Source organism: Carcharhinus amblyrhynchos, chromosome 1, assembly GCF_965287045.1.
Source record: "Carcharhinus amblyrhynchos chromosome 1, sCarAmb.v2.hapA, whole genome shotgun sequence".
Lineage (NCBI taxonomy): Eukaryota > Metazoa > Chordata > Chondrichthyes > Carcharhiniformes > Carcharhinidae > Carcharhinus > Carcharhinus amblyrhynchos.
The window spans coordinates 128,966,205-128,987,492 of record NC_137324.1 but is presented as its reverse complement, the minus strand read 5'-3'; the positions used below and the strand labels follow the sequence as shown (position 1 = coordinate 128,987,492).

Here is a 21,288-nt window from a genome sequence, read left to right as displayed (position 1 = left end):
TTTAAGACATTTTATGTGACAGTAGATTTATTTATACCGCAAGGAAAATCATCTACTAGAAGTATTTGCTCCACATTATTTTAAAATGAGAAAAGCCAAAATGTAGTAAACATTACTAAAATATATTCATAAAACTGTTACCAATGACTTAATAGATTAGTTGCTTCTGCTGGAATGAAGTTTGTTTTACCAGTTTTCCTCCAATTTCCTGACAGTAAATTCCAGTAAGGAGCTTAACACCAGTTGGGGTCAGTGATTAGACTTAGGCTATAGTCATTCTGGTCAAAGCTGGAAGCGAAGAAGATGCAAATCATCAAGTCATTCAAGCTCAAAATGGTGTTTGAAGACTCTGAAATGAGACAGGCCCTTTGGGTGAAAGCATTCTAATTCATCCAACTACATAAATTCGAGACTGCTGTCAACAAATTTAAATTCATGCCGGGGAGATTTAGTATTCAATGCCATCACAAAACCTGCAGCAATCAGTAACAAGTTAATGCAATAAACAGTATCTAAGTATTTTAATCTGGTTATGAGTTTTGTTCGAAGCATTTACTATACCATTCTCCCTCCGCCTCTCTTTCTCTTCCCCTATTCCAAACACAAAAAGAGAGATGATCTTCAAAGCTGGGCTTGTAATACTACAATACCTCCGATAATGCTTTAATACATCATGTCAAAAATAAATTAAACTGCAGCAAAGTTTATTATTGTGACTCAATGGCTGCAAAATTACAGCAATATTTTTCATATCGAAGTATGAATTACAATCAGGAAAACTCCTGAAGTTTTTTTTAAAAATGGAGTACTGTGATCCCTCTAAGGGACGATCCTTTGAGGGCCACGTGATTGGGCTGGACCCTCTGGAGAGGCTGTGCGGGTGTGCATCCTGGAACAGGGAGGAACCTCAGTTGGAGGCAGGGAGAAGAGAGCAGACTTGCGTAATAGATCTGTCAGACCCCTTTGCCTTGTATATAAGTTAGACTGATAATAAATCGTTAATTGTTGAAGTCACAGCAAGTTGTCTCCAACTGTATTACGCCTTGTCTAAACAGATGCAGTGGGTGTAGGGCAGTGAGGGTGATTTAAGGAAGAGAAAATTAATCTTTTCCCACATTGGCAAGCATACTTCCTCATGGGTTAATAAATAAGTGACACCAACAGCTGAACTATTACACTCTGACAGCGATAGTATTTTATTTGAGGGAAGACAGATAGAGGAACTGGGGAAAGTGAGGAGAGAATAGCAAATCAACAATAACATGGCTTTCCAGAACCACAAGGTCCGTGTACTAGAGGGCCAGGACCTGCAGAAAAATTATGTACCTCTACAGTTTACCATTATTATAGACTAGAAATTCCACCAAATAATCGCTTAAGTCAAACCAACCATCACTTACTGGCTTTTAAGCAGCTCCAGGGACAGTTAATTTACGATAGTCCCATCCTTTCATTAAAATCAATAACAATATCAAGGTTGAATTATTGTCGCTGTGGATGCCATTTGCATCATTACAGAATGGCACTGGAGAGCTCAGAATCAGCAGAATTGGTATTATTCTCATAACAACAGCAAGAAAACCACTGGTGCTCATTGCTATTTATGTATAAATGGTACAGCAACTTCAGGCACAGAGCAGGTATGCAGTTAAACATGAAGGTCCAAAAATTGTTGTCCAAGTTGGTGGCTCCACCAGTAAAACACAAGAATGGCATCTCCCTGTCTGGCACACTGTTGAAATATTTTAAATGGCATGAATTGGGGTCTGTTTGCATGGTAAAGAACTAATCTCAAAGAGGTTAAGTTGAGTCATTTCAAGTCTGAATGCTTGTTTCACAAAAGGTGTGACTTACCATGCAGTGGTAAGTCTATCTAATGGAACACACTGTTAGATAGTCTTACAGTGAAAATTTGGGTCAGTGTGAAATATTTAAGGCAGTCTGATGGTAAGGTTATTGAATTGTTCTGATCTTAAATCTCAATTAAGAAATGAGCGTTTGGGCAGCTCAGCACGATGCTGATTTCTTCCCCTTTTCTGTTTAATTTGACTGAACTTCTGAGCTTGCAACCAGTTATGAAATATGGATGGGGATTGGAGAGGAAGCACATACACCACGTTCCACATTACAAGGTACTGTATGTGATTTGATTTGTTGTCACATACATTGGGATAATGAAAAATATTGTTTCTTGCGTGCTGCCAGACAAAACACACTGTTCATAGAGGAGAGGGAAAGCAGAGGGTGCAGAATGTAGTGTTACAGTCATAGCTAAGGTGTAGAGAAAGATTAACTTAATGCAAGGTAGGTCCATTCAAAAGTCTGATGGCAGCAGGGAAGAAGCTGTACTTGAGTCGGTTGGTACCTGACCAGAAACTTCTGTATCTTTTTCCCCACGAAAGAAGGTGGGAGAGAGAATGTCCTGGGTGTGTGGAGTCCTTAATTATGCTGGCTGCTTTTCCGAGGCAGCGGGAAGTATAGACGGAATCAACAGGTTGGAAGCTGGTTTGCGTAATGGCTTGGGCTACAATCACTTTTCACTGTACAGTAACACATAAGACAATAATAAATCAAATCAAATTCATAACCCTTTGTAGAATCTTGTGGTCTTGGTCAGAGCAGGAGCCATACCAAGCGGTGATACTTCTGGAAAGGACGCTTTCAATGGTGTATCTACGAAAACTGGTAAGAATCACAGCAGACATACCAAATTTCCTTAGCCTCCTGAGAAAGTAGAAGCATTGGTGGGGTTTCTTAACTGTAGCATTGGCATGGAGGAACCAGAACAGGTTGTTGGTGATCTGGCCACTTAAAAACTTGAAGCTTTCGACCATCTTTACTCCATCCCTGTTGATGTAGACACGGGCATGCCCACCACTACGTTTTCTGAAGTTGATGACTATGTCCTTTGTTTTACTGACTTTGAGGGAGAGATTATTGTCGTTACACCATTTCACCAGATTCTCTATCTCTTTCCTGTACTCCATCTCGTCATTGTTTGAAATCCGACCCACTATAGTGATGTCATCAACAAACTTGAAAATGGAGCAGAATTTGGCCACACAGTCATAAGTTTACAAAGAGTATGTAAGAAATGAAACATCACATACATAATGAGTAGATCTTCACTGCCAGACAGTCTGTTTGGTAATAATTAATACCTATCACACTGTTTGTAGACTACTTAAAACTTGAAAATAGACAAGGCATAACTTGCTGCAGCAAATTTAGTTTGTATCTACCACAAACTGTGTAGAGTTTGTACGTTCTCTCCATGTCTGCAGGGTTTCCTCTGGGTGCTCTGGTTCCTCCCACAGTCTGAAAGACATGCTGATTAGGTGCATTGGCCTTGCTAAATTCTCCCCCAATGTACCTGAACAGGCACCAGATTATAGCAACTAGAGGATTTTCACAGTAACTTCTACCACACAAGATTAATTTACTTAGCACTATCACAAGTAGGTTTACATTAACACTTCAATGAAGTTACTGTCGCTATACTCTGGTGCTTGTTTGAATACATCAGGGGAGAATTTAGCATGGTCAATGCATCTAACCAGCATGTCTTTCGGACTGTAGGAGGAAACTGGAGCACCTGGAGGTAACCCCGCAGATATGGAGAGAACGTACAAAATCAACACAGTAACCCTAACTGAGAATTGAACCTAGTTCTCTGACGATGTGAGGCAGCAGTGCTAAACACTGTGCCACAAATACAACAACTTCATGACATTCAATGCATTTGAATGGTAAGACAGTATGGGTGACTGATTTCGACACTAGTGGCAGGGTGGTACAACTTAGTGTTTTAACATTGCACCTCCCACCAGAGAAGTTATTTTCTCCGGTGGAAGAGGCCAGAATGTGGAGACTTACGTTTACATTAGGGCTAAATTTAACAGGGTGATATCAGGAGCCACATCTTCAAAGAAAAGGTTCTGGAAATCTGGCACGCTTTCTCCCAAAGTTACTGAGGTTAAGTCAATTGACAATTTCAGTGTCGATTGAAAGATTGTTAGACGGGGTACTCGGGTTCACAGAACCAAGAGTAAATGGAGTTAACAGGTCTGCCATGACCTAATTGAATTGTTGAACAGACCAACTCCAATATGGTTCAGGTGGATCAGTTCCAGAAATCTCCGATGGAGACTGGTACTTACTCTCAGGCAAGCCAAAAAGCAAGGGTGGAAAAACCTTAGAAATGAGTTTATCTGTGAAGGTAAACATGAAATTTTCAGCAGATTAGCAGCACGCTATATGCCTGCACTGACAAGCAATAGAAAAGGTAAGGTGGAAGCTCACACTTAGTTTTCCTTTTGCAATGTTCATCAGTCTGGAGGTGAGTGTACAGTTCCTCAGGACAAAGAACAAAATAGCACAGGAACAGGCCCTTTGGCCAACCAAGCCAGCACCTGATGTGCAGTTTCTATCTCTGTTTGCCTCCCGTTCACGTGTCTATTAAGATATGCCTTGAATGTTGCTAATGTGTCTGTATCCACCACCTCTACCGACAGTTCGCCCAGACATCCACCATCCCCAGTGTGAAAACTTTCCTCTAAACTTAACCCCTCTCGACTTAAAGTCCTCTTGTAGTTGAAAAGGCAGAGGTCTTTGCTATAGCAAAATTGAATAAGTCGCCTCAAACCACTCTACAAACACCTTGTGATGCCACCTTTGAGTTCTTTCTATGCTAGTTAAATATTAGCACATGGGAGGGCATTTACTTCCTTGGATGCAGAAGGCACACTACTTCTATCGTCTGATTTCAAATTTTAGAAAAAAGCTAAATCGTGATTTTTTTTTTACTTGGATTAAAATTAATGCAGGGTGGAGTGTAAAGTCTCAGAATTTCACCCCCCCAAAAATACATTATGCAATAGAAATGAGTTTGAATTGTTTCTTTGTGGATATAGAAATTGAGAGATATGTATTTTAGACAGTCAACAAATACGGACGGTTAGTTTTGCAAAGTTCTGTCAAATTTCAGTTGGAGGGAAGAAAAGTTTTGTATTGCTCCATTTGATAAATAGGTCTATACATATTCTTTATTATAAAATTAAAAAAGTGTCCAACAGAAGTGTTGACAAGACAGTGTGCTCTTTGAAGTTTCTAAATGATAAATAAGAATGGAAATCCTAGTTTAAAAGCACAGGGTATGAGACAGTGTCAGACTGAAATGGGTAAATCTTGATATCCATTTTTCAAGCAATTCCCCTTGAGTTACATTTTTTAGCATCATAATGCTAATGTAGAAGGCCATTCAGCCCATTGAAGCTCCAATAAATCTCTGACAAAGTGTTTTAACCAAGCCCCCTCCCTAGTCCTATCCCTGTATCTCCACACATTCACCATGACTGATCCATCTAACCTACCCATCTTGGAACACTAAGAGCCAATTTAGTATGGCCACCTAACCTGCGCACTTTTGGACCGAGAAAGAAACCGGAGCACCCAGAGGAAACCCACTCAGACATGGGGTGAATGTGTAAATTCCACACAGACAATGACCTGGAGCTGGGATTGAACCTAGGTCCCTGGCGCTGTGAGGCCATGATGTGCAGATGCCGGCATTGGATCAGCGTAAGCACTGTAAGAAGTCTCACAACACCAGCTTAAACTCCAACAGGTTTATGCTACCTCACTGTGAGGCAGCAGTGCTAACCACTGTGCTGCCTTCTCCTGCAAGACTTGACAGGAAACACTTGCAGTTTTACTTCAGTGCACTGATCTTAATCTATTTTGGTGTATATTGAAATGCTTCAAAATTCTGAGCAGGAAACTGCTGGAATTGTAGACAGGCTGATGCAGATATCCATAGTACATATTTGGTACATTTGTGAACATGATGCCTGCAGGACATCCTACACTGTTATTACAATGACGGCTGTTTGCACTATCCAGTCCTCTCCCTGATAAAGACATTTCACGTGTGAAGGAAGATGGACTTCCTCAAAACTGATTCTCAAATTACTGACAGCAGGTACGGATGTTTGTACATTCAACTTCGATGCTCAGGAGGAAATAAGTTTCTTTCTGTAAAGCTGCCACTTGAAACCCAAATGGAGCTGCTTGTTGTGTTGGGGGGACTGTGAAAATGTGAAGTACATGGGGTTGTTTTTCTCACACAGTCTGGAAATGTTGTTTTAATTCAGCTCAGGCACACAAACCCAGCAGCGCCTCAATGTGTCAGTAACAGTTCAGAAGTTAGCAGCTTGTTAACTCACTCCCTGCCAGAGAGAGAGAGAGAGCCAGGTATTTCCAGCAGCGACAGGGACAGACTTGAGAATCTCTCCGCTTTCTCCACTGCACCCCTTAGGCTGTGTGTATCTCTATAGTAGTCATGATGTGGAGATGCCGGCTTTGGACTGGGATAAACACAATAAGAAGTCTCAACACCAGGTTAAAATCCAACAGGTTTATTTGGTAGCAAAAGTCACTAGCTTTCGGAGGGCTGCTCCTTCGTCAGGTGAGCGGGAGTTCAGTTCACAAACAGGGCCTATAAAGACACAAACTCAATTTACAAAATAATGGTTGGAATGCGAGTCTTTACAGGTAATCAAGTCTTAAAGGTACAGACAACGTGAGTGGAGAGAGCGTTAAGCACAGGTTAACAAGATGTGTATTGTCTCCAGACAGGACCCACTGGTGAGATTTTGCAAGTCCAGGCAAGTCATGGGGGTTACAGATAGTGTGACATGAACCCAAGATCCCGGTTGAGGCCGTCTTCATGTGTGCGGAACTTGGCTATCGGTCTCTGCTCAGTGACTCTGCACTGGCGTGTGTCGTGAAGGTCGCCTTGGAGAACACTTACCCAAAGATCAGAGGCAGAATGTCTGTGACCGCTGGAGTGTTCCCCAACAGGAAGGGAACAGTCTTACCTGGTGATTGCTGAGCGATGTTCATTCATCCGTTGTGGATGAATCAACGTTGAATCCGCTGACTCAACGGATGAACGAACACAGCTCGACAATCACCAGGTAAGACTGTTCTCTTCCTGCTGGGGAACACTTCAGCGGTCACGGGCATTTGGCCTTTGATCTTCGGGTAAGCATTCTCCAAGGCGGCCTTCACGACACACGCCAGCGCAGAGTCGCTGAGCAGAAACTGATAGCCAAGTTCCGCACACATGAGGACGGCCTCAACCAGGATCTTGGGTTCATGTCACACTATCTGTAACCCCCACAACTTGACTGGGCTTACAAAATCTCACTAACTGTCCTGGCTGGAGACAATACATATCTCTTTAACCTGTGCTTGACCCTCTCTCCACTCACATTGTCTGTATCTTTAAGACTTGATTTACCTGTAAAGACTCATATTCCAATCATTACTTTGTAAATTGAGATTGTGTATTTATATACCCTATTTGTGAACCCAAGCCCCACTCACTTGATGAATGGGCAGTGCTCCGAAAGCTAGTGGCATTTGCTACCAAATAAACCTGTTGGACTTTAACCTGGTGTTGAGAGATTTCTTACTGTGTGTCTCTATAGACATTGCTGGGACTCCAACCTCATTTCCATTGCTCTGTATGTCTGTGTACATGTGCCTCCATGTCCCTGTGCGCTCTCTCTCTGCCGGCCCGTGTCCCTGTGCGCTCTCTCTCTGCCGGCCCGTGTCCCTGTGCGCTCTCTCTCTGCCGGTCCGTGTCCCTGTGCGCTCTCTCTCTGCCGGCCCGTGTCCCTGTGCGCTCGCTCTCTGCCGGCCCGTGTCCCTGTGCTCGCTCGCTCTCTGCCGGCCCGTGTCCCTGTGCGCGCTCGCTCTCTCTGCCGGCCCGTGTCTCTGTGCTCTCTCTCTCTCTCTCAGCCTGTGTCCCTGTGCATTCTCTCCCCCTCTCTCAGCATGTGTCCCTGTGCTCTCTCTCTCAGCCTGTGTCCCTCTGCTCTCTCTCCCCCTCAGCCTGTGTCCCTCTGCTCTCTCTCTCCCTCAGCCTGTGTCCCTCTGCTCTCTCTCTCAGCCTGTGTCCCTGTGCTCTCTCTCTCAGCCTGTGTCCCTGTGCTCTCTCTCTCAGCCTGTGTCCCTGTGCTCTCTCTCTCAGCCTGTGTCCCTGTGCTCTCTCTCTCAGCCTGTGTCCCTGTGCTCTCTCTCTCAGCCTGTGTCCCTCTGCTCTCTCTCTCAGCCTGTGTCCCTGTGCTCTCTCTCTCAGCCTGTGTCCCTGTGCTCTCTCTCTCAGCCTGTGTCCCTGTGCTCTCTCTCTCAGCCTGTGTCCCTGTGCTCTCTCTCTCAGCCTGTGTCCCTGTGCTCTCTCTCTCAGCCTGTGTCCCTGTGCTCTCTCTCTCAGCCTGTGTCCCTGTGCTCTCTCTCTCAGCCTGTGTCCCTGTGCTCTCTCTCTCAGCCTGTGTCCCTGTGCTCTCTCTCTCTCTCAGCCTGTGTCCCTGTGCTCTCTCTCTCTCTCAGTCTGTGTCCCTCTGCTCGCTCTTTCTCTCTCAGCCTGTGTCCCTCTGCTCGCTCTCTCTCTCTCAGCCTGTGTCCCTCTGCTCGCTCTCTCTCTCTCAGCCTGTGTCCCTCTGCTCGCTCTCTCTCTCTCAGCCTGTGTCCCTCTGCTCGCTCTCTCTCTCTCAGCCTGTGTCCCTCTGCTCGCTCTCTCTCTCTCAGCCTGTGTCCCTCTGCTCGCTCTCTCTCTCTCAGCCTGTGTCCCTCTGCTCGCTCTCTCTCTCTCAGCCTGTGTCCCTCTGCTCGCTCTCTCTCTCTCAGCCTGTGTCCCTCTGCTCGCTCTCTCTCTCTCAGCCTGTGTCCCTCTGCTCGCTCTCTCTCTCTCAGCCTGTGTCCCTCTGCTCGCTCTCTCTCTCTCAGCCTGTGTCCCTCTGCTCGCTCTCTCTCTCTCAGCCTGTGTCCCTCTGCTCGCTCTCTCTCTCTCAGCCTGTGTCCCTCTGCTCGCTCTCTCTCTCTCAGCCTGTGTCCCTCTGCTCGCTCTCTCTCTCTCAGCCTGTGTCCCTCTGCTCGCTCTCTCTCTCTCAGCCTGTGTCCCTCTGCTCGCTCTCTCTCTCTCAGCCTGTGTCCCTCTGCTCGCTCTCTCTCTCTCAGCCTGTGTCCCTCTGCTCGCTCTCTCTCTCTCAGCCTGTGTCCCTCTGCTCGCTCTCTCTCTCTCAGCCTGTGTCCCTCTGCTCGCTCTCTCTCTCTCAGCCTGTGTCCCTCTGCTCGCTCTCTCTCTCTCAGCCTGTGTCCCTCTGCTCGCTCTCTCTCTCTCAGCCTGTGTCCCTCTGCTCGCTCTCTCTCTCTCAGCCTGTGTCCCTCTGCTCGCTCTCTCTCTCTCAGCCTGTGTCCCTCTGCTCGCTCTCTCTCTCTCAGCCTGTGTCCCTCTGCTCGCTCTCTCTCTCTCAGCCTGTGTCCCTCTGCTCTCTCTCTCAGCCTGTGTCCCTCTGCTCTCTCTCTCAGCCTGTGTCCCTCTGCTCTCTCTCTCAGCCTGTGTCCCTCTGCTCTCTCTCTCAGCCTGTGTCCCTCTGCTCTCTCTCTCAGCCTGTGTCTCTGTGCTCTCTCTCTCAGCCTGTGTCCCTCTGCTCTCTCTCTCTCAGCCTGTGTCCCTCTGCTCTCTCTCTCAGCCTGTGTCCCTCTGCTCTCTCTCTCTCAGCCTGTGTCCCTCTGCTCTCTCTCTCAGCCTGTGTCCCTCTGCTCTCTCTCTCAGCCTGTGTCCCTCTGCTCTCTCTCTCAGCCTGTGTCTCTGTGCTCTCTCTCTCAGCCTGTGTCGCTCTGCTCTCTCTCCCCCTCAGCCTGTGTCCCTCTGCTCTCTCTCCCCCTCAGCCTGTGTCCCTCTGCTCTCTCTCTCAGCCTGTGTCGCTCTGCTCTCTCTCTCTCAGCCTGTGTCCCTGTGCTCTCTCTCTCAGCCTGTGTCCCTCTGCTGTCTCTCTCTCTCAGCCTGTGTCCCTCTGCTGTCTCTCTCTCTCAGCCTGTGTCCCTCTGCTCTCTCTCTCTCTCAGCCTGTGTCCCTCTGCTCTCTCTCTTCCTGCCTCCGGGTAATTTTGTTCTCTCTGGGTGAGAGACACTCGTGATACTCTCAAGCGGATCTCTGGGCTCTTTGTGAGTGAGAGTCTCTGTACTCACCATCCAGACTGGCTGTATTCCACGGATATTGTATATTAAACACTGTTTACGAGTGCGTCCCCGGGGTATTGTATATTAGACTCTGTATATAGTGAGTGTCTGGGATATATATGAATCTCTCCCAGCCTGTGGTCCTGTCCTCACCGTATAAGAGTGTGTCCGGGATATTGTGTACTAAACACAGTATGAGTGAATGTCCGGGATATGGTACATTAAACAATGTGAGTTAGTGAGTACTCACCGCTGCCCACCGCCGGCTGCCCAGCACACTCTGCCTGAGCCACACATTCAGGACTCTCCGACACAAAGCCATGTCTCTGCCTTCCTGCTGGAGACTTTCCAGTGCGAGAGCTTGTTAACATCCGCCGCTTGCTGTGGCTTCCTTTCTCTTTACTCCTCCTTCCCAGCCCAGCCGCTCCTGCTCATCTCCCTCCTCCCCGGGAACCCGCTCCCGCACACAGCAGCAGCAGCAGCGGGGTTGGAGCTCAGTGCCAGCAAGGCGGGGCTGGGGCTGGGGCTGGAACTGACTGAAGCAGGGCGACCTCTGCTGCTGCTCGAAACAAACTCTCTCTACCCTCATCCCCACTACCACCAGGCTTCAGCAGAGAGCTTTCACAATCAGCAGCAGACAGAAGGACCTGGGTGTCGTTGTACAAAAGGCTAGTCTGCAGCTACAGCAAGTCATTAGGAGGCAAACGGGTCTTTGTTGCGAGGAGGATAGACTATAAAAGCGGGGAAGTCTTTCTACAGCTGGTGAAGCTCCCAATTCCAAATAAACCTGTTGGGGATTTAACCTGATGTTGTGAGACGACTTACTGTTGCTACAGCTGCACAGGACATTGGTGAGACCACACCTAGAGTACAGTTTTGGTCACCAAATGATTGAAGGGGAATGAGGCATTTCAGAGGAAGTTCACTGGGCTGATTCCCAGAATGAAGGGATTGTCTTATGAGGAAAGATTGAGAAGCTTGTGTCAATAGTTTTTTAAAAAAAGGAAAACACGAGATTCTGAGCAGACTTGACACAGTAGATGCTGAAAAGATCATTCCTCTTGTGGGGAAGTCAAGAACTAGGGAATTTAAAAATAATTGTCTTCCACTTAAGATGGAGTTGAAGAGGTATTCCTTCTGAGGGTTTCTCATCCTTGGAGTTCTCTTCCACAGTGAAGCTGGGTCATTGGATATATTCAAGATTATATAGGACTAATTTTTTTGACTGACAAAGTTAAGGGAATTTCACAGTAACTTTGTTGCAGTGTTAATATAAGCTTTACTTGTGACCAATAAATAATTTTTATTTTTTTTATTTAAGGGTTTCAAGGAGGCAGACAAGAAAATGGAGTTAAGGCCACAATCTGATCAGCCATGATCTTATTGGAAGACCAGGCTCTCTTTCCTCTCCCTCACCTCCTGAGCAAAGTCAGTGTGAAACCACCCTGTTCCATCCTACTGCAGACAGGCTAAACAAGAGCCAAACAGGACTCTGTCTGTCTCTGGGGAGGAAGTTCTGCCCTATGGAGCCCCTGGCCAATCTGATTGCTAACAACTCCATCAATCCCAGCAGTGTCAAGGGCATATTAGTGGCAACTGCCAGGATTGCAATAAAAAGAGGGTTTTTGATTTGATTTATTATTTTCACATGTATTGGTGTACAGTGAAAAATATTGTTTCTTGCACACTATACAGACAAAGCATACCATTCATAGAGTACATAAGGAAGAGTGAAAGGAGAGGGTGCAGAATATGATGTTATAGTCATAGCTTGGGAGTAGAGAAAGATCAACTTAATATGAGGTAAGTCTATTTAGAAGTCTGATGGCAGCAGGGAAAAAGCTGCTCTTGAGTTGGTTGTATATGATCTCAGACTCATGTATGTTTTTCCCAATAGAAGATGGAAGAGAGTATATCCAAGGTGCATAAGGTCCTTGATTATGCTGGCTGCTTTTCTGAGGCAGTGGGAAATGTAGACGGAGTTAATGGATAGGAGGCTGGTTTGCATGATGGATTGGGCTACGTTCACAGCCCTTTGCAGTTTCTTGCAGTCTTAGTCAGAGCAAGAACTACGATACATCGGGAAAGGATGCTTTAGCTCCCTCAGAAAGTAGAGGGCTTTCTTAATTATAGCATTGGCATGGAGGGAACAGGGCAGGCTGTTGGTGATCTGGACACATAGAAACTTGAACCTCTCAACCATTTCCATTTCATCCCCGTTGATGTAACCAGGGGCGTGATCTCCTTTACACTTTCTGAAGTTAATGCCTATATCCTTTGTTTTGTTGACATTGAGGGAGAGATTATTGTCATCGCACCAATTTACCACATTCTTTATCTCTTTCCTGTACCACGTCTTGTCATTGTTTGAGATCCAACCCACTATGATGGTGTGGTTAGCAAATTTGAAAAATTGAATTGGAGGGGAATTTGGCCACACAGTCTTGGGTGTATAAGGTGTATAGTCAGGAACTGAGGACACAGCCTTGCAAGGCACCAGTGTTGAGGATGATCATGCAGGTGTTGTTGCCTATCCTTACTGACTGCTGTCTGTGGGTTAGGAAGTTTAAGACCTAGTTGCAGAGGGAACTCTGCCTTAGGCCACAGAGTTTGGAGATGAGTTTTGTAGGAATAATAGTGTTGAGCTGAGGCTGAGCCTGAGCCTTACTATCTAGGTGTTCCAGAGTTGAGTGTAGAGCCAGGGAAGTGGTATCTGTTCATGGACCTGTTGTGGAGATAAGCGAACTGTAGTGAAGTGTTTGGGCAGATGAGGGAAGTGGGGCTGGGTGGCTTTAAGGCCACAGGGAATTAAAAAGGGGAGGGTTCCATTTTAGGTGGCCAGCCACTGAAGATCAAACTGTCCCCTCCCTTCCTGCTATTGATGAATGTGGTTATAGAATCATAGAATCTTACAGTGCAGAAGGAGGCCATTTGGTCCATTGAGTCCGCACTGACCACAATCCCAAACAAGCCCTATTCCCATAACCTCATGCATTTACTCTGCTGGTCCCCCGACACTAAGGGGCAATTTAGCATGGTCAATCTACCAACGTACATATCTTTGGACTATGGGAGGGAACCCACCCAGACACAGGGAGAATGTACAAACTCCACACAGACAGTGATGCAGGCCAGGAATCGAACCCACTGTGCCACAGGAAATCGCCTGCTGATTGAAAGGCATGTGGCAAGGGGCTACCCAGCTGAAATCATATACTGTCACAGATGCATCTGTCTATGTAGGAGTGACCATCACACTTTCCTTATGGGTGTTGTGAACTATCCCAAAGCAACAGAATTGGATTCAACCACAATCTGTAACCTTATGACCCGACAAATCATCTCACTCTACCGTCCTTTAGAGGACAAGATGGGGGATGTAATAACTGGAAGTGAAAAACTGGCTGAGGCATTGAACAGGTATTTTGTGTCAGTCTTCACAGCGGAAGACACAAATAACATGCCAAAAATTGATGACAGGAAGGCTACGGCAGGTGAGAACCTCGAAACTGTCATTATCATGAAAGAGGTAGTGTTGGGCAAGTTAATGGGGCTAAAGGTAGACAAGTCTCCTGGTCCTGATGAATGCATCCCAGGGTACTAAAAGAGACGGCAGGAGAAATAGTAAATGCACTAGTGGTAATTTACCAAAATTCACTGTACTCTGGGGTTGTTCCTGCAGATTGGGAAACAGCAAATGTGGCACCTCTGTTTAAAAGAGGAGGTAGACAAAGGGCAGGTAACTATTGGCCGGTTAGCTTCTGCAATAGGAAAAATGCTTGAATCTATCATCAAGGAAGAAATAGCGAGACATCTGGATATAAATTGTCTCATTGGTAAGACGCAGCATGGGTTCATGAAGGACAGGTCATGTTTGACTACTTTGGTGGAATTCTTTGAGAACATTACATGTGCAGTGGACAATGGGGAACCTGTGGATGTGTTGATCTGGATTTCCAGAAGGCATTTGACAAGGTGCCGCATCAAAGACTGCTGCATAAGATAAAGGTGCACGGTGTTACGGATAATGTATTAGCATGGATAGAGAATTTGGAAAACAAAGAGTGGGGGTAAATGGGTGTTTTTCTGGTTGGCGATCAGTGGCTAACAGTATGCTTCAGGGATCAGTGTTGGGATCACAATTGTTTACGATTTACATTGATGATTTGGAGTTGGGGACCAAGTATAGTGTGTCAAAATTTGCAGATGACACTAAGTTGGGTGGAACAGCAAAGTGTGCAGAGGACGATGAAAGTTTGCAAAGGGATATAGATAATCTAAGTGAGTGCGTAAGGGTCCAGCAGATGGAGTACAATTTTGGTAAATGTGAAGTCATCCATTTTGGTAGGAATAACAGCAAAATGGACTATTATTTAAATGGTAAAAAATTGCAGCATGCTGCTGTGCAGAGGGATCTGGGTGTCCTTGTGCAGGAATCTCAAGGAGTTTGTTTGCAGTTGCAGCAGGTAATTAAGAAGACAAATGGGAATTTTGTCCTTCATTGCTAGAGGGATAGAATTTAAAAACAGCGAGATTAAGTTGCAGCTGGAAAAGTGCTGGTGAGCTCACATCTGGAGTACTATGTACAATTTTGGAGTCCTTACTTTAGAAAGAATATACTGGCGCTGGAAGGGGTGCAGAGGAGATTCACGAGATTGATTCCTGAGTTGAGAGGGTTGGCTTGAGAGGAGAGACTGAGTAGACTGGTGCTATACTCATTGGAATTAAGAAGAATGAGGGGCTATCTTGTAGAAACATATAAGATTATAAAGGAAATAGATAATATAGAAACAGGGAAGTTGTTTCCATTGGCAGCTAAAACTAGAACTAGGTGGCATAGCCTCAAAATAAGGGGAAGCAGATTTAGGACCGGAGTTGAGGAGGAACTTCTTCATCTGTGAAATTCCCTGCCCAGTGAAGCAGTTGAGGCTACCTCATTGAATGTCTTTAAGGCAAAAATAGATACATTTTTGAACAATAAAGGAATTAAGGATTATGGTGTGCAGACGGGTAAGTGGAGCTGAGTCCACAAAAAGATCAGCCATGATCTTACTGAATGGCGCAGCAGGCTCAAGGGGCCAGATGGCCTACTCCTGCTCCGAGTTCTTATGTTACCATCAAACAAGGCGACCAACCCTGTTTCAATGAGAATGTGGCAGTTCAAAGATGAGGTTACTCACTCCCATCCAACTACCCTGGTCAAACATTTTATACTCTTTCCAGCTAAAGAAATTAACCAATTAAACTAAAACAAGCAAACTGGGGGGGTCAAATTAAATTTGCAGATCTTAAAGGGATACTGCAATCAAGAAAAATGAACCATAAAGGAAATGTGAAGTATTCAACCAAAATATGATTGAAAAGAGTTGATAAAATAACCCTGTCCCCATGGTGCTGACTGGGCACAAAAGGCCTCAAATGGTACCACCAGACACTGCGCACTCCTGTAACACCCAGCCACAAACATAACTGCAATAGAGGGGCACAGAGTTGGGCCAGATGACCCCCTTGATCGCCCAATGATTGGACCAGTTGATTGTGAATCTGGCCACGTTCAGCAGCTGGCCAAATGTTTTATGGTGCGGACAGCATGTTAAAGAGTAAATTAGTTTGGTAAAAGCCTAATTAACCCTTAATTACCTATGTAAATATTGAAGGTCAGTTGACGATTTCAGCACCCACCTAACTCTCATTTATGCGGGTGTTCTCAGGGTGACTGGGAAGATGGTGGGTTGGCACCAGCCAAATTATACATGCCAGCCCCTCTGAAAACATGCCCAGTGGGGGCATGTAAATTGCAGCCCTGAGTCTGCTCCATCACTATCCCTGAATATGTCCTGTCCCACCAGCAGGGCATCCTCCAGATGTGACAGCAAGTTCTTTATAGTCGGGAGGGAGTTGGACTGGGAATTCTCAACATTGAACACAGAACCCATGAAGGCACAAGGTATTAGGACAAAAATAGGAAAGGAAACTGCTGCCTCACAAGGACCCAGATTCAATTCCAGCCTCGGGTCATTGTCTGCATTGGTTTCCTCTACGTGCTCTGGTTTTCTCCTGCAGTCCAAAGATGTGTGGGTTAATTGGCCATGCTAAATTGACCCTAGTGTCAGGGGGATTAGCTGAGTAAATATATGGGGTTATGGAGATAGAGCCTGAGTGGGATTGTGGTAGGTGCAGACTTGATGGGCCAAATGGCTTCCTTCCGCACTGTAGGGATTCTATGAAATCTCCTGCTGATTGCCACACCCCTTTCTTTCTACTGTTACCGTTCTGCTGATGAATCACTTCTCTTCCAGGCTGAACAACGCTTGTACCAGCACAGAGTAGCAAGGGCACAGAACATAAGAACATAAGAAATAGGAGCAGGAGTAGGCCATCTAGCCCTTCGAGCCTGCCCCACCATTCAATAAGATCATGGCTGATCTGTTGTGGCTCAGTTCCACATTCCCGCCCTCTCCCCATAACCCTTAATCCCCTCTCTTATCAAAAACCCATCAACCCACGTCTTAAAAATATTTAGCGAGGTAGCCTCCACCACTTCAACGGGCAGAGAATTCCAGAGATTCACCACCCTTTGAGTGAAGAAGTTCCTCCTCAACTCCGTTCTAAACCGCCCCCCCTTTATCTTGAGGCTGTGCCCCCTAGTCCTACTATCCTTTCTGAGCGGGAAAAGTCTCTCCACCTCTATCCTATCCATCCCATTCATCATCTTATATGTCTCAATGAGATCTCCCCTCATTCTTCTAAACTCTAACGAGTACAAGCCTAATTTATTCAGCCTCTCCTCATAGCTCAACCCCCTCAACTCTGGCATCAGCCTAGTAAACCTCCTCTGCACTCTCTCCAAGGCCAAAATATCCTTGCGTAAGTACGGCGCCCAAAACTGCACAGAGTACTCCAGCTGCGGCCTCACCAATGCCCTATACAGCCGCAGCAAGACCTCCCTACTTTTATATTCAATCCCCCTCGCGATGAAGGCCAGCATCCCATTCGCCTTCCTGACCACCTGCTGCACCTGCAAGCTGGGTTTTTGCGACTCATGCACAAGGACCCCGAGGTCCCTCTGCACCATCGCCTGCTGCAGTTTTTCTCCACGTAAGTAATAATCCTTCCTACCATTATTCCTACCAAAGTGGACCACCTCGCACTTGCCAACATTAAATTCCATTTGCCATTTCCTGGCCCATTCGCCCAGCCTATCTAGATCCTTCTGTAGACTCTCCCCACCCTCCGCACAATTTGCCTTTCCACCAATTTTGGTGTCATCAGCAAATTTCGACACCCTACACTCGGTTCCCTCCTCCAGATCATCTATATAAATGGTAAATAGCTGAACGTACTGTGTGTGGGGGAGTTCAATGACCATCACTAATAACAGGAACAGTAGGCTGGGATTGCAGCAATGAGAGAACCAACAGGGCAGGAAAAAAACCTACTTCACCTCATCCTCATAAAGCTGCTCATTATGGACATATACATCTGTGACAGTATTTGTAGGAGTGATCATCACACTTTCCTTGTGGGTGTTGTGAAGCATCCCGAAGTAAAAGAATTGGATTCAACCACACTCTGTAATCTCGTGGCCTGGCAAATCTCACTCTACTGTTACCATCAAACCAAGTGACCAACCTTGTTTGAATGAGAACGTGGCACAACGTGGTAGGTGTAGCAGCAGGCATACCTAAGAATAGGGTTCCAACCTAGTGAAGCTACAATACAGCATTATGTATGCCAAACAGTAAGAAGCTGCACACTATAGTCTGAAGGTAGACCATCCCTCAACCAATGGATCAGGCTAAAGATCTGCAGTCTTACCACATCCAGTTGTGAATAGCGATGAGTAATTTAACATCCAAATGGAGAGTGAAGAGGCTCCACAAACATCCTTAATGATTGGAAAGCCCAGTGAGTGCGAAAGACAAGGTTGAAGCATTTGCAATTATCTTAAGACTGAAGTGCTGGATGGATGATCTATCTCAGTTCTTCCTGAGGTTCCCAACATCACAGATGCCAATCTTAAGTCAATTTGATTCGCTTCATGGAATATTAAGAAATGGCTAAATGCACTGATATAGCAATGACTATGGATCCTGACTACATCCTGGTAATGGTGTTTCAGAGCTAGCCAATCTACCTCCAATCATGCTGTCCCAGTGCAGCTACAAACTCATATCTGCCCAAAAAATTGACATTTGTCCAGATATGTCCTATCCAATAAGCAGACAGATAAATATGATCCAGACACTGACTGCCGAGTCAGTCTTCTCTGGATCGTCAACAAGATGATGGAAGGGGTTATTGGCGTGCTAACAAGAGACATTTACTCAGCAATAACATGCTCACCGATTCCCAATTTTGATGCTTTAAGGACCACTCAGCCCCAGGCTTTATACCTTGGTTAAAACATGGACAAAAGAATGGCATTCAGGAGGTGGGGTAAGAATGATGGCCCCTTTAAAGTGGCATTTGACCCATCAAAGAACATGAGTAAAATTCAAATCGATAAGGATCGGGGGGAAAAAACCCTCCACTGGCTGGAATCAGAGTTGGTACAAAGGAAGATGGTGTGGATTGCAATCATCTAAGTCTCAGGACACTGCTACCAGAGTTCCTCGGGGCAATGTCCTCAGCTTAAACAACTTTAGCTGCTTTATCAATAACTTCTCAAGGTCAGAAGTGGGGATGTTCTCTGGCGATTGCAGTGTTCAGTTCCATTTGCAATTCCTCAGATACTTAAGTAGTCTGTGTCCACCTGCAGCAAGACCTGGTCAACAGTCAAGCTTGGACTGATAAGTGGCAAGTAACATTCAGGCCACACAAGTCCATCTCCTATAAACCAGACTAACCATCTGCCCTTGGCATTCAATGGCAACTCATCAAGCTTCCTTGACAGCATCTTCCAAAGCTCTACCACCTAGAAGGACAAAGACAGTAGGTACACGTGGGAATCCATCATCTGCAAGTTCCCCTCCAAGCCACACACTTTCCTGACTTGGAATTATATCTTTGTTCCATCACCATAATTGGTCAAAAAAAAATGAAACTCCCATCCTAACAGCACTATGAGTGTACCTATACCCCATAGACAACTCATCACCAGGTTCTTAAGGGCAATAAATGCTGACCCAGCCCACACCTCATTAATGAGCAACAAAAGTGCACAATTTGATATACTGTAGATTTAATATTTGACAGCAAGTCACTAAACTTACTTTGACAGCCCTCTATCATCTGTGAACTGTATGACTCAAAGACAAGCAAGTTGTAGGGGACCACCATCAAAGTTTTCTACCAAGCCACATGCCATATGATCTGGATATATTTCACTACTTCTATTTCATTGCAGGGTTGGCTTCCTTGAATTCGCTGCCTTTTTACCGCAATGTCACAAATAGATGAAGTAGAAATCTTACCACCACCTTCTCAAGGTAGTTGTAGTCTTTCTAGCACCAACACATCCCGGGAACAAACTGAAATGCCTTGGAAAGATGCTTGGTCATTATATAGAGTAGAACACAAATTCTAACTCAAATTTCATTGAGAATTCTCATCGCGGCTCGTTTATAGAAAATCATATTTTAAGTATGTCAGATTTGGGTGTATTAGCAACAGTGCCCTGAAATGTCACTGTGATGAACCACTGAAGAGTTAAGGATCCTCTCACATGTTCATTAGCTGCAAAGCCTATTACTAGCGCTGTGTTTTGGCCCTGAGAGATCCAATACAGGGATACTGCACAGTGGCTCAGGAATGTGGTAACACTGAGCACACGATCCCAAAGGGCAAAAATAAGCTGCACTTCTCATGTCAGAAGGCAGCTTACTTGCTGGAATAAATAAGACTGGCCTTTTCTGACGTAATAACACATTGCAGAGGAAAAGGAAAGGAATTAAATTAACTAGGTAAACAATAGTTTGTTTCCTTAGTTTCAGAAGCAGGGGTTAGCAGATTTGTGCAGGGTGGGGTGGGAGCGTGGTCTTCACAAAAGTGAATTATTGAAAGAATGCCGGCATTACGTAAATTCAGCACACATTGTCGGCACAAATTCAAAGCTGCCTTAGGGACAGTCCAGTAAATCTATTAGAATCTAGTAAACTTCAGGGATGAATTCAGCACTAAATTAGATAATTAAATAAACTCAGCAATGATTTGTCCTTGCAAAATTATTAATTAGAAATAATTATCTCAGAATGCAAATAAAGGTAAACAAAAGGTTGATGAACATTGTAATTTTTTAAAAAATCAACTATGGATCCACAGGTGGCACAGTGGTTAGGGCAGCACAGTGGCAAGCACCGCTGCCTCCTAGTGCCAGGGACCCGGGTTCGATTCCCAGCTTGTCTGTGCAGAGTATGCACGTTCTCCCCATGTCTGCGTGGGTTTCCTCCAGGTGCTCTGGTTTTCTCCCACAGTCCAAAGATGTGCTGGTTAGGTACATTGACCCGAACAGGTGCCGGAGCATGGCAAATAGAGGAATTTCACAGTAACTTGATTGCAGTGTGAATGTAAGCCTACTTGTGACACCAATAAATAAACTTATCTTCTCTGGAATCATTAATTAATTAAATAAAGACAGCTTTTTCCATGGGTCACAATCAAAAGCTGGCAAATAAAAATGCAGAATTTTTCTTTTACAGAAAGATAATTGATAATCAAGACCTGCAAAACATGTAAGGAAATAGTTTTTTTTTGCAAAAATGCTTCTTTACGGACAGGATTTCTCATTCTTTCATCAAAGAGTTTGATAGAATCAAAACATTTCATTCAAGAATAAAAGCTACATAAATTTTTCCATGCATACAATCAGGCCTAGGAACAGAATCAGATTTTATTTCCCAAGGTTCCGGTCTAGTGACTTGATTATAATCAATGAACGTGGAAAGTGTAATTGTGAGCTATTTTCTCCTGAGCTGAAAAGCCAGTTTCACATCTGATGGCCTCTTCAGACTTAAGGAGAAGCCACAAAGCTGTGCTTGTGTGAAAATATCAGGTTCATTACAAACTGCATTTGAAACATGCACATCTCCCAAAGTTTAATGGAGTGTGATAAACCAAACTGGGTTTAAGATTTTGGTGGTGTCGAAAATTAAATGCAGCCATGACACTTACATATCTTGTCTCCCCTGTCCTGTGCTGCCACATACAAGAACATAAAACATAAGGACTAGGAGCAAGAGTAGGCAATTCAGCCTGCTCCACCATTCAGCATGGTCATGGCTGATCTCCTCTCGGCCTCACCACCCGTCAACACATTTC

At 45.2% G+C, this 21,288-nt stretch overlaps 1 protein-coding gene across 1 annotated transcript in view; it reads right to left on the bottom strand.

Moving 5' to 3' along the window:
- The window catches only part of LOC145345001 (calcium uniporter regulatory subunit MCUb, mitochondrial-like), a 110,908-nt gene extending 100,394 nt beyond the window's left edge, over window positions 1-10,514 (bottom strand). Inside the window, exon 1 of the mRNA XM_080192471.1 lies at window positions 10,280-10,514. Within this exon, the coding sequence (XP_080048597.1) occupies window positions 10,280-10,351 (72 nt within the window). The 5' untranslated portion in view covers window positions 10,352-10,514. The remainder of the gene's footprint in view (window positions 1-10,279) is intronic.
- Window positions 10,515-21,288: the final 10,774 nt, after the last annotated feature.